The 14,115-nt window shown below is 41.9% G+C and overlaps 1 protein-coding gene across 5 annotated transcripts in view; it reads right to left on the bottom strand.

The window, feature by feature from the left end:
* Positions 1-14,115, bottom strand: part of IQCM (IQ motif containing M) — a 144,758-nt gene that overhangs the window by 91,354 nt on the left and 39,289 nt on the right. For all 5 annotated transcript variants that reach the window (XM_077301652.1, XM_077301653.1, XM_077301649.1 and 2 more), the window contains one exon: positions 10,056-10,190. In XM_077301652.1, the coding sequence (XP_077157767.1) occupies positions 10,056-10,190 (135 nt within the window). The remainder of the gene's footprint in view (positions 1-10,055; positions 10,191-14,115) is intronic.

Below are 14,115 nucleotides of genomic sequence, written 5' to 3'. Positions count from 1 at the left end.
TTGACATCCCAAAACAATATAAACATTTCCCAGCCATTGAATAAGATTACTATGAATTGATTTTCCTTCCCTACCCTTGTCTCTAACCCGGAAGTTACAGCTGGTACAGAATGCAGCTGCACGGGTCCTCACTAAATCATCTTGGAGGTCCCATGTTCAGCCTCTGCTGAAGCAGCTGCATTGGTTGCCAGTTTGTTTCCGGATCAGGTTCAAGGTTTTGGTATTAACCTTTAAGACTATACGCGGCTTGGGTCCTGCATACTTGAGGGACCGCCTATCTCCTTATGCCCCCCGCAGGGCACTTCGCTCTGCGGGTAAGAATCTGCTGATGATCCCAGGACCCCGGGAGGCACGCCTGGCCTCGACAAGGGCCAGGGCCTTTTCGGTCCTGGCCCCTACCTGGTGGAATGAGCTCCCTGAAGAGCTGCGGGCCCTGTCGGAGCTCTCTGAGTTCCGCAGAGCCTGCAAAACGGAGCTCTTCCGCCAGGCGTTTGTCTAAGGCCGGGTGATGGCCCGGGGCTAAGATCGGACCCCTCTCCCCGGAGGGGGGAGGCCAGTACTAGACTGACCTGGTTCCCCAGAGTGTTCCATCCTATGCCCAATTATCCTCCGTTCCTTTCTGCTCATCCAGCGGGCCTGTATGGGAATAGTTTTTTTTTTTTTTTTTTAATCGCCATCATTGTGACTTAGTCATTGTTTTAATGGGGTTTTAATGGGGTTTTAATGGGGAATTTTTAATGGTTAATATATTGTATTTGTATTAAAATATTGTGAACCGCCGCGAGCCGGTTTCCGAGAGCGGCGGTCATACAAATCAAATAAATAATAATAATAAATAATAATTTATCTCTAATGCATTTTAGACCTAATAACAATGGGTTCAAAATGCTCATTATATAGGATTCTAGTTGGCAGTCACAGTTTTTAACAGGTTTTTAAAAGGCAGCTTCATATGTAATGTTGCTTTAGACCAAATTGCACAAAATGATCCCTACAAATTCAGCCTTGGATTGATTTTCTGGGCACAGAAAAAGTCAGAAATACATACTATTTTATATGGTGCCACAAAACTGTTTCAATATTTGGTAATATGCTGTTATTTTGTCTCTGACCCAGTAAGCTTTCTACAAGTAGAGTTAACACATTAGAAAATGGGATTCAAGCTGCTTCAGCCCTTGGTGCTACCATCCATTCAGTCACCCAGCTGTTTTAGCTCTTAACCTTCTCTTAGAAACCTTCTGACTCACTGGTCGGGCTGCAGTCAATAGGAATGCTCCCACTATAGTGGTTTTCTAAAGATGAAGCTTTCAAGATTGCATTTGCTTTGGGCATCCGTGAATAAAAAGACCTATTTGATATAGCTTGCTAGTTCAATGCAAATAAAACACAGTGTTTGGGGTTTTTAAATCATTTGCCAACCAGGTGAAGTCATGTTTTAAGAAGAAATTGTCCTTCAGGCTAAACATGGGGGAGGTGGTCACCTCACAAAATGCCCTAGTCAAAAGAAACTAGAAGAAAACTATTAATAAAGGACTTCTAGCATGATACTAATTGACTTCCAAGGCCCATAATAAAGTGGGGGGTTACTCTGCTTTCTGTTAATTCATTATCCTGATTTAAATTATATTGGACAGGACATGAAGCAGAAAATGTTCTGAGGGCTACATCAAAATAGTCCTGGTCCTTGACCATCCAAATGAAATTTCTTTGGGCCTGAGCATGAATCTGTGCTCAGACAAAATCTCACAAGGAGCTGTGCACCTATTTTCTACATTTGCATTACATCCTTTTAAGGAGCTCAGAATAGCATTCATGGAATTATACATTTTATCCTCATAGTAATCCTGCACTACAAACTAGGTTGAAAGGCAAACCAAAGCTGTTGCTTGAAGTTGTGTAAATGACTTTTCTTTTAAATATCAGCCATGCAAGGCCCTGGTGGGACAAGACTACAGATCCCAGAGGTGGGGAGTCCATGTTGTCCTGACCTTGGCAAAAGGAACACACACACACACACACACAGAGAGAGAGAGGTTTCCACTCATAGGACTGAGTTGCAGGAGTCCAAGATGATTTTTTTACAGAAATAACTGGTTCTTTAATGTTGGCCCTAGAAACCAAAACCTGCATGATGTGTGGACAGATACTGGAATTGCTCCAGAGTCCATGCTCTGCACTCAAAGTAAGTATGCTTGACTGGCCCCGACAGAGAAGGTGTGAATGCAGGAAGGGTGGGGACTGTATCAGACAGGAATGACTTTTCTGATGGGTCATCCTGAACTTATACATTGCAATGAATGCTTAGGAGTCTCCACCTAAAGCCATTTTTAGTGACTTCATCTCCCCAAGCAAGACCTTCTGTATACTGCAGCTAAAGCTGATCCGTGAGATCCCTCAGAATGCTGTAGGCCTTATGACATTATAAAAGCAAGATCAGAATTTAGACAACGTATATATGCCTCCTTCCACTTCCTAGAAGAGCATGTGGGTTTCTTTACAAGCACTGTGTTTGGTTTATGTTGTTTCTCTTGCAGTCACTTGCACCCACACAACCCAGTGCTATACAGCTCTTTGCACAACAGTGAGCCAATATTTATCGACTAGTCAAATCTACAGTAAAAAGGAACAGACACAGCAGTATTTAAGATCCAGCTGATTATCCTTTGGTGGCAGATGACTAACAGCTTACCTCAGCAGTACAAAAAACGCTACCAAAGGCTTCTTCATTGCAACGATCCTTATTTATTATCCAAGTCCACAGCTGTGTACACTGCAGGCAGTAACTAATGAAACACTTAAAATGCATGTCTTCTCACAGTCCCCAAGCTTAAAAGAAACACAGAAGGACCACTCCTGCCATTCTCAATGAAGAGGGATAATTATTCCCTTCCCAAGGATTTTGGTGCAAACATTGCTACAGTGAATTTGCATTTACTTCCAGCCCCACACACAGAATAATTATAAGGTATCATGGTTTGTATGGTAACTACTTTTTTCCTTGGTGCACAAACTTTATGTTTCTACCAACAATATTCATCACTTCTCCACTGCAGTTCATGCAGCAAATTACTGACACATGCTCCATGGCACAGAGTAAGGATAATAAACTGGTCCATAAAGGCATTCTGGGTTGTCTATTTCCATCTGGGAGGACAGAAGGGTGTACCAGCTATTAGCTATTCACTGTCTGTTTAATGCTATGTCATATACCATGGCAAGAATATGGACTTTACAATGACAAGTACATCTCTAAGGCATAATCACATCAGCAGAGGACAGAAGATGACTCTAGCAACTGCATACAAGAGAACAGTTATTCAGACCATTCAGCCACATCACAGGCTAGGTAAGCACAGTTCATACCAGCCTCAACTCCAACTATCCATTGAAGTATTGAATTATGGGTAGTAAATGGGAAGTACTAATCTCCTGACCTCACAGGTAATGGAAGGACTGAAATTCCTCATGACGGGGTGGATCCTACCTCATCCCAGCACTCCACTGAGGAAAACTGAAAATATTCCTGCAGCCTTCCAATAGAAGAACCTATTGGCTCCTCAGATTCCATGATCTCCACAGATGCAGTATGTTTTGGGGTTGTGTGGCGTGGTGCTGCCGCTATGTAGCAAAATCAGGCTAACAACTCTTTCTATTACCAGCTACGATAGCGTCTTCATCTTTATATGGGTCAAACTCTCCCCCCCCCCAGTTCCTTACACTTTTCAAGAAGGAAAATTCACAGTAGTCAGTCATCCTGCCCTTAATTCTAGTTAAACGTGTTTTTCTTCTGTCATCAGTTTAGACAGTGTTGAAGAGAAGTAGGCAGCTTGAGTTACAGTGATTTTTCTCAACAGCAATAATGTGACAGAAAATGCTAAAGGTTGATCTTCATCAAAGTTATGTCCCATCTATAATCTATACCCAAAATCTCACCCAGTTTAGGAGATTTTTAGCCAGCTTTCCTTCTTTTCTGGCATTCTTCTTTATCTGTAGGGCTAGTTATATGTGAATAAACATACAGATTTATACATATGCAATATATACATCAAATGACTGTTCATGAAACACAAGGATTTTATTTCAGAATGGTTTTTTGATGCATTTTATCTAAAACTCTGGATTAATATCTAATACACTGCCAAAGTACTCTGCTTAGTTTATAGGCTGTGGAAAAATCAAAAATGTCTGAATGACATGTGATATTATCCAGTAAACAGAATTTGACCACTATGTACAGCTCTATTGTAACACTCAATTAGAACATACCAAATTAATCTTGTATGCATATACATAAAGATGTAATTATCACACAAAGGAGAAGATATTCCTCAGAGAAGGTGTAATCACTGAAAAAGCTCTGTCTAATGTTGCCACCTGCCTCACCTCTGCATTAAAGAGCACAAAGAACAGAGTTTGGGAAAGGGGTAGTAATTGGTTAGCTAGACTGTATGAATATTGTGGCTTCAAGCCATTTAGGGCTTTCAGAATAAGAACCTGAACTTGGATTTTCTTGGGGCACACTAAGCTCCATAACCAGAGATTTTTTTGCTGGGGGGGCAATTTTTTAAGGGCAGTGGCCTGAGGCAGTTTGGTTGGCCTGGTGGCAACAGCAACAACTCTTCACAGTGGCAAAGCATAGCAGTGGAATCCATGGCGAGCACCTACTACCTACTACACTGTCTGTTTGGTGTAATGGTTAGGAGTGCGGACTTCTAATCTGACATGCCAGGTTTTGTTCCCCACTCCCCCACATGCAGCCAGCTGGGTTACCTTGGGCTCGCCATGGCACTGATAAAACTGACCTGGCAGTGATATAAGGGCTTTCTCAGCCTCACCAACCTCACAGGGTGTCTGTTGGAGGGAGAGAAAAGGGAAGGCGACTTGTAAGCCGCTTTGAGCCTCCTTCGGGTAGAGAAAAGCGGCATATAAGAACCAACTCTTCTTCTTCTTCTTCTTCATTGGTACCTGCCCAGCCCCGCCATCTCCACTGCCAACATCTATAGCCACTTCTCGCTCACCACTGCCACAACTACAAGGCTAGTGGGTGGGCACTGAGTGGAAATGGAAAATTTTAGGAGGGGCACCACCCTTGCCAGCCTCCTATTGGCTTTGGGCCTAAACACACTGTGGGCCATTCCACACTCGTTCAAAATTGCAAAATGGTTGCAAATTGAAATCGCTACTGATTTGCTGTTATGCACAACGTCATTGACAATCTGCAACACTCCTGAAACCGACCCACAAAAAGCACTTCGTTGTAGTGCTTTCAGGGAAATCCCAAAAAGTGGATTCACCCTCCGGAAAGTGCTACACTCTTGCAACCAATCTGCAACACTAGCGGGAAAGTTCTCTGTGTTACCATTGTTGCGGTTTCTGCAAAGTCCGTCCCCCTGGCTCTCTCCTCTGATCTTCCGTCGAAGTGATCGCCATTTTTTTTTCTCGGAGCGAGTGGAGATCAACGCACCGGCAAGCCTTTGTTTACCCAGTGAGGCTTCCCCGGATGCAGTCCCCCCCCCCCAGAGCTGTTTAAAGTCACCAAGCAACACACAGCCCCGTTTGCTGGTTTATTTTCCCTTTATTTTTCACTCTATTTTCGGCCGAAAATCGCACCCGTGGGGGGGAAGGGGGGTTATTTTTTTTTCACTCGGGGTGAGCGTGGCAACGATGAAACGGCAGCTCAAACACCACCTGCTAGCTAGATGGGTCTCTCTGTTGCAACAAATCAACGCAGATTCGTTGCAACGTGTGTGTTTTTTTTAAACCTTCCTTAAAGGGAAAGGGGCTTTTGGGGAGCATGATAACAGCTGCCCATTGGCTGCTCATTTGATTGATGGCCACGGGCGGGACAAAGCTTGGCAATATTGCTTCCTGGCTAGCGATTTTTGCCGAGACCGGAAACCTGTGGGAAACTATAGAAACGCAACTGGATTCCACTACAAAGGCAGGTATGCATAACGACGAATTCCACTATTTAAAATGGCGTTTTTTCGTTCCGCAACCAATTTGCTACATAGATCCTGGTGCGGAATGGCCCTGTATATTTTAGTTAATGCTACTTTTTGACTAAGCTACTTCTTGATTTCTCCATTGCAGTGAGTGGGTTGTCATTCTTGAACTACAGAGGGTTACATTTTAATTATGAGGAGAATCTTTTTCAAGCCAGTATAGTTCACATGTAAAGCATCTCAATGTCTAGGATCTCATCTAGCATTACATAATGAAGCAATGTTGGCTCTGGGGTATATTGCAAGTACTGTAGATGCTTTCATTAGTCTTAATAGTAATGTTGCAAAAATGCAACTGCCACATTGCTAATAGAGTTCCTAAAAATTTAACTCTATAGATAATGCAAGAAGAGCAAGAGGAAATGAAGCAGTTGTTCCAAGTGGAATGTTCCTGAAATTGGGGGCGGGGGGTATCAGAAAAGGGCTGACATAGCCTAGCACCATGGTTCTATGACTTCAGGTCTATCCCTCCCCCCTCCCTTCTATTGTTGCAAGGAGACAATCAGAAGAGGCCACCTGGTCATTTTGGCCTTGTAATAGACATTTGTGGTTTACTTAAAGCTGTTAGTTGTTATATTGGATAAAGTGAGAAATCATTGGCTGGGGCAGAACCTGAACTCTGGCTTCCTAGCTTTACAAACAGCTCTATATCCATTGGACTTTTCTAGCTTCAGAAACAGCTTAAACACTAAAAATCAAGTGAGTTAGGCTTTTTAAACGCTATGTTTATCTATTCTCTTATAATAAATGAAGTGATTTTTTCCCAACAGAACCTGTGGAATAATTAAACTAATTTTCTAAAATTATTCTAGTGTATTCAATTACAGATTTTAATTATTTTAGAAAAAACAATTCACCATGTTAATGAAGGAGACAGTAGTAGGAATCATGGCAGCGGACAAGTTTCCTGTTCCTGCATTCCAAATGCCTTATTAAAAAATGTAAATCAAATATTTGATGAATACTAAGATCCTTGGGGATGCTACAATTAACATTATCATTGTGACACCAAGAATCAGGTTGAAGTATAGCAGAAGTCAGTTAAGGTAAGTGGATTTCAGTTCTAAAGGGAACATTAGCTCTTTTGAAGAGGCCTCCAGAGCATATTTTCACTGAGCATGTTTTCAAAACATTTAAATGCACAACTTGTAATGGAAACCAGCTGTGACAGCTAGAAATTTATATTATGAATCCTATATGACCTTAGAAGCAATACTTCTGAATTAAAAGAAATTTTCTCAGGAAGATTCATCAAGATGAAAATACCTATTTAAAAAGGATTAAATCTGATCAAATTCTGCAAATGTTTTATCCTGTTTTTCATTGCCTTCTAGTTATTTTGCTATTGATATTGTCCATGATTCATATAAACCTTTGAAAAGTAAAGTCTTGTGCCCACTTTGGGGTAAGCACCACTGAATTTACTAAGACTTTCTGCTGAATAAAGCAGAGTATGATGGAGCAGCGCATCAAATTGATGAGAGTATTACGCTTATGTTGGGCAATGTAAAAGCATTGGAGATTTCTATGCTGCAATCATTTCTCATGTATTCCTAAGCAGACCATAAATGTGTCAATGAGGCAGACTTTCACAAAACACAGCATGAGAGCTGCTATGTGAATGGTACAATACCCACGCTAACATGGAATACCAGAATGATATCAGCCAAGCTTATTGTATTCATCACCACCTCTTGTTGAAGTACTGATTGCCTGAGAAAAATCCACACAAAGGGTTCCATCAGAATGTTTGCACTATTCAGAAACTTACTTATTACCTACAAAGAGCTTAATTGTCTTGGACCTACAAAGTTTTAGGACCACTCTCCCTCTGTGCTCTGTTGCCCCAACTTCACTCCTCTGAAAGTGATAGCCTTTAGCTGGATAAGATCAGTAGCTACCCATTCCCAGGAATTCTCAGTGTTGAGTCCCACCTTATGGAATGGCCTGCCTGAGGAGGTCAGGTATGTTCTGCAGAATTTGTAGAACAGTAATGTTCAAGAGGGCATTTTTAAAGAAGATTGTTGCATTCATTCATTCATTCATTCATTCAGAAATCAAGCACTGGGTTGATAATTCTTTCAGTGTTCACCCCCAGAAAACAACCTTGTGTAATTTGTCTGAAAACATACAAAAAGGCAATGCTTTCTAAAAGAAAGATCAACATTAGGGGGGAAAATCCAGGGGCTTTACGCACCGGGATCTTTGTAGCAAATTGGTCACTGAATGAAAAATCGCCATTTAAAATAGTGGAATTTGTCGTTATGCATACCTGCCTTTGTAGTGGAATCCAGTTGCGTTTTGTAGCGTTTCCCACAGGCTTCCGGTCTCGGCAGAAATCGCTAGAAAGGAAGCGCTATTGCCGAGCTCATCCCGCCCCTGGCCGTCAAGCAGCCAATGGGCAGCCGTTAGCATGCTCCCAAACAGCCCCTTTCCCTTTAAGAAAGGTTTAAAAAAAAAAAAAAACAGACCCATTGCAACGAATCTGTGTTAATTCGTTGCAACGGAGAGACCCATCCAGCTGCCTGGTGTGTTTGCGCTGTCGTTGCCACGCTCCCTCCGAGTGAAAAAAAAAATCCCCCCCCTCTCACAGGCCCGATTTTCAGCTGAATGAATGTGTAAAAAATAAAGGGAAAATACATCAGCAAACGGGCTTCTCTGTTCTTTGTGCTTAGTGACTGAAGGGGAGGGACTGAAGCTGGGGAAGCCTCTAAACTGAAAGAGGCTCGCTGGTGCGTTTATCCCCGCTCGCTCGGAGAAAAAAAAAATGGCGATCGCTTCGCCGGAAGATCAGAGAAGAGAGCCAGGGGGAGGGACTTTGTAGAAACCGCAACAATGTTAACGCACAGGTCTTTTTCGCTAGTGTTGCAGATTGGTTGCAGGAGTGTATCGCTTTCCGGAGGGTGAATCCACTTTTGGGGATTTCCCTGAAAGCGCTACAAGGAAGCGCTTTTTGCAGATTGGTTTCAGGTGTGTGGCAGATTGTCGACGACGTTGTGCAAAACAGCAAATCAGTAGCATTTTCAATTGGCAACCATTGTGCTATTTTGAAGGCGTGCAAAAAGCCCCCCAATTAGGTGTCCAAGACATTGGTCACCATAGGGAGAGTCACTGAAAGCACTGAGTGTTACTGATGAAAATAAAAAATATGTTATGGGGTAAATAAAAATATTGATACAAAATCATAGAAACCTTTATTAAACAAAGATATCAACATATGAAGCTATTGTTTCTCAACATATCCCCTAAGTCTGTACACTTCTGAAGGCGATGTTCCCATCTCTGTTATCCTCTTTCCTTTAAACCATATCATAACAACAGTTTTGGCGGCTTGAGGCACTAAACTCATGTTCCTTTTAAATGTTCTTTGAGGTTTGGGAACTAAAATATGTCTGAAGGGGCAAGATAAGGCTGTAGGGTGGATAAGGTAAGGTTTCCCAATGAAATTCACATAGTACAGTGCTTGTTACCCTCTCCCCCACCATTTTAATCAGCCGTGCAGAGTGCCAGGAAGCGGGAGAAAGTGGGGGAAGACAGCAAGAGAGCGAGGTGAAAAATGGCAGGGTGCACTATTTTTTATAGCATTAATCAATTGTGCTGGCTTAACGCTATGTTTTTAGATGTGTGGAATGGTCCCCTGTTTTGTGGATTCCCGCACTAGTGCTTTAAAATGAAGGATGTAGCTCCCAGTTTGCTGCTGGAACGCCGAATGCTGATGATGTCATTTAAAACATCAAAAATATGGCATCTACAGAAAGTACCTCACTATATTTTCTCGGCTCTTAGAATAGAAACCTCAAATCTTGAAACAAACCTTGTTGCACTGATCCGAAGCCCCTGTGACCTACTCTGTTCCACTGGCCACTCCAGGGTTAACATTCTTATCCCTTTACCCCTGTTCCTGACCCATATGTGAACAGAATAATTTAATTTTTTAAAAAACTTTTCCTACTTGACCCAGTTGATTCAGGAATATTATTCATTTGCCACATGTGAATTAAAATGCTCCAAAACGTTTTCCTTAGTTTCTTGTAGAATATAATCACTTACCTCTAAGGACCATTTGAACGGCAATATTTAGTTCCTTCTGAGGTGGAAAAAGACCACAGTCTTTGAAGAATTTAGGCAGTTCATTTACATCCATCTCTTTCCAATATTCTCTTTTTGTAAATACGGTTTCATAAACTGAGAAATAAAAATGATTTGTATTTTAGGCAGAGCGTTTTCCTTTTAAAATTGTGAGAATGTCTACAAATCCTGAATTTACACAGAATCTTAGAATTTTATTTTTATTTATTTTTATTTATTTTCATCAAGACCAGTGTTCCCCAGCCCAGTGTCATGTTGCCCAGCCCACCAAAGTGCCTGCCACCAGACCCCTTGGCATCTGCCATGTGTTTCAGGAAAATGGGTACTGCCAGTGTGAAAGCCGGACCAGCAATTGCTTGCCTTCATCAAAGAGGGGGCTCTTCTCCTCTCCCTTTAAGGGTTATCAGGATTGTGTATGTGTGGTTGTTATTTGTTGTTATTCTTTATTCCCCATCATCCTTTCTAGTGGGCTTTGTTCATGCTCTTGCTTGGATCTGCCTCCCAGGACAGCCATTTTGTGGTGGTGCCACAAAATGTTTGCTTTTGTTTTGTTTGCAAAGAATAATCAGAGAGTGCTGGAAGGGCTGAACAAGCCCTTCAGCAATTTCTCCTGTCCATCAAATGCTCCCTATACTTATGTTAACTGCCTGACAGTTGTTTAGAAACATATCAGGAAACGGTGTTTGGTTCTATAACATATAGGTTTACCTAGTACTGATTTTTTATTTAAATGAATTGGAAGCCCCACCTGAGCATGCTTATTACTAGTCTGCATTGTAGATTTTTCTCTGGATCACCCCCAAGACCCATTATGCACGGGGGTTTTAGCGCACATTCGGGGTGGAATGGCGGCGACTAAAATCACGGATAACGCACGGAGCCGGCTGCAACCGGCTGCAGCTTCGGTGCATGCCGCCGAAAAAGCCGCGTCAGTGAAACGCGGAAGAAAGCGCAGCTTCCGGGTGAGCGGGGCGCAACCAGAAGCGGCGCCCGGATCGGCGCGTGCATAATCGGTTACTCTGGGTTTTGCCGCCGTCGCGCCCCACCCCGTGTATAACCGGTATGCGTCGCGTCTTCCCCCTCCGCGTTTTCCATGTGACCCGAAATCGCCGTTTCGGCGGCCGTGCATAATGGGCCCAAGTGTTCAAAAAAGGATGTTCAAACTTTTAAAAACTGCATAGGTTCTTTATTTCGCATAAGGGTTTTGAGTAAAATGAAAATTAACACAGTCTGTTGTTACTCATCTAGAATTATATCCAGATGTGTTATATTTTACAGTCTGAAATAGGATATAACTTTGTTTGACATGGTTTGATGACACCCATAGAGAAGTCTCCAGGCTCAAGTTTTAAGAACAAAGTGAGATCCAGGTTTATTTTTTCTCAAAGTAACCAGGTTAAAAGTTCATCAAAGAAGAATACATCAAGCATACAAAATCCTTTCATCTTTAAACTGTGATGGTTGATAGAAACCTATGCGGTGCTTGAAAGCTTTCAGAACTTTTTAAAAAAGTACTAGAACTGATTTAATAAAAGATTTAGGACACAATTCATGGAAGCATTCCATGACATAAGTTCCCTCACCCATGCCAATTCTGGCAGATAAGCCTTGATCATTCCCTAATATACCTGGGAACCAGATAATACACAATCCACAGGCCATGTAACTATGGTCAGTTCTACATCATTCCTGGCCAAGAGGTTTTCAAAACTACCTTCAGTAGCCACAAAACCTCCTGAAGAAGAATGGAACCAGAAATTCTGGACCATTGACTTTCCAGATACAACATAGGTTTGCTGAGAGGTCAGTTTAATTTCATTCACATGTGACATGTTTCATTGTCATACATGCCCTTTTCAGGTGTTCTGTCCACGCATACCTGGGGATGGCAACTGCACATATATCCTCCTAATATATACAGTCACTCTTCTGTCTAAAAGGGGCCAAAATGTGTGTGTGTGCATGCATATTTGTTATGCATAAGCTAATGATGGTCCCAGGGTTCTTGTTTATATCTATGAAGGCTGCACATACATGCAAAACACACACATTGTCCTGTATATATGGAATGGTATCTTCACATATCGGGAGCATTATGATTGCTCTTGATATGCACAGTTGATGAGCTCTCAGTATGCATTTATATAATACGTGGAGCAGGCTAGAGAAGAATAAAGAAAGTTTTGCAGATATATGATTTGGGCTCCATAACCAGCATTGTAGGCAATAGATATTTATGTGCTTTTATTATTTTGTGGAACCATCAGCAACCATTTGACAAACTGAAACAGAATAACTGCAGATGGCAAGTTGTATTTTGAGATATCCCTAAATATCTTGTTGCTAGCTACAGGTTTACTGAAAAGTTAACAGGCCTTCAGACTATAATGTTGCTTTATGCAACATCCAGAATGAGAAAGCAGGAATAGAAGACTGCACAGAGATTTCACTGAAAATGGCCTCTACCCACCCCCGTCCTCTCACCTGCCTGTAGTAGTCAATTAATTTTTAACACTAGCAGCTTTGCCATAGCAGGTGCATTATTTATCCCTACAATAAGTAGACCACAGTTCTTTATCTAGATGGCCAACCAGCTATAGTTTCTAAGAATTTAACATTTGATGATTTGACTTGCCCTGCTCCTATTGGGTCTGATAGGTTGCTTCCTTCACTGCTACACATTGGATTTGCATAACCCCTTCTGCTTTGTTTCCTCAAATCTGTGCATTGACCATAAGCATACAAACATGATTGTTTACATGCAATTAAACATCACTGGACACTTTGAACATGCTGGATGCTGTGCTCAATGTTACTGCTACCTGTTCTATTGACCAGTGAATCATCTCTAGCTTTGTTCAGCTACCACGTTTTTCTTCAGTTCTCCAGTTTATAAAGGTGTTCCACTTGTGCTTGAGAGATAGCTGCATAATTGCTAGCTTTCAGATTCTCAAAGGGTCAGTGGTAATTTTTTGCTTCTCTATTCCAAGAGCCCTTAGTACATCCTGAAACTGATTTTTCCTCCCAGCCAATCATCTAGCCTGATTAAACTTGCAGCTTCTCCTGTCCTCCATTCTGCAGCCACTACAAATTCTCAATCGTATAATAAACATCTCTCTCCATCCACCTTTCTTTATGTTTGTTTTGTGTACTGAGCACCCAGCATGATAAGTGAATGCCCAAAAGCTTGCTCATCTCTTGGACACATGCTGTGTTCAAGGAAAAGACTAATTTTTTAATTTTTCTTTCTAATTTTTTTCAAACTATAGACCGATGTGATTGCCTGTGAACTTTCCCCTTTCTTTAGTTACTTAACTACTGCCATTTAACTAATACTGTGTATTCAACTATTAACATTTTGCAATCCTCAGTGTGATGGATGTTGCTGCTGTGCTGAACAAGGACCAGCTCTGCCATACTGACCATATGTTCACTTCACGCTCTGTTCCCAGACATGTCTCCTTTAGCTCTGTGCATCAGCTCAATCCCTTGGGACACATGATCCTGTCTGCTTCTCAAAATTAATCTCTGTGGCTGCCAGACCTGTATGATCCATCTGCCTATCTGAGGGTTCATTTAAACATGACAATCTTCACACGGAGCCTGCCAGCCATTCTCCATGGCAGCACTCCACATGGCACGTGTAATGCTGACACATTTGCTAATGAAGGTTTCTTCTTAATCATGGGCAGTTTCTATGTGCCAGTCCCCAAGATATGCACTGGCATGCCAGGAAGCTTTGCAAGAGATTAAAGAAATGCACTCAGTCAATTGGTTTCAAATGCTGTGTTCGATGCATGCCGTGCAGGAAATATTTTGGCAGCTTCCACAAGACAAACCTCCTAATGTCATTTGGAGCTTATTTAGATCAGAATTACACATAAGTGTGGCAGACCTGCATCTTTTCTTGTGCATTACTTTTTACAACATTCATGCATGGGGATCTCATAGACCAGTAGATGCCCAGTAGAATCTTTCCTCTTTCCATGACTTTCTCCCCCGGCTCCTTTTTCCAGGCTCC

This window comes from Paroedura picta, chromosome 10 (assembly GCF_049243985.1).
Source record: "Paroedura picta isolate Pp20150507F chromosome 10, Ppicta_v3.0, whole genome shotgun sequence".
NCBI lineage: Eukaryota > Metazoa > Chordata > Lepidosauria > Squamata > Gekkonidae > Paroedura > Paroedura picta.
The sequence above is the reverse complement of the archived record's forward strand: the minus strand, read 5'-3'. Positions and strand labels throughout refer to the sequence as shown.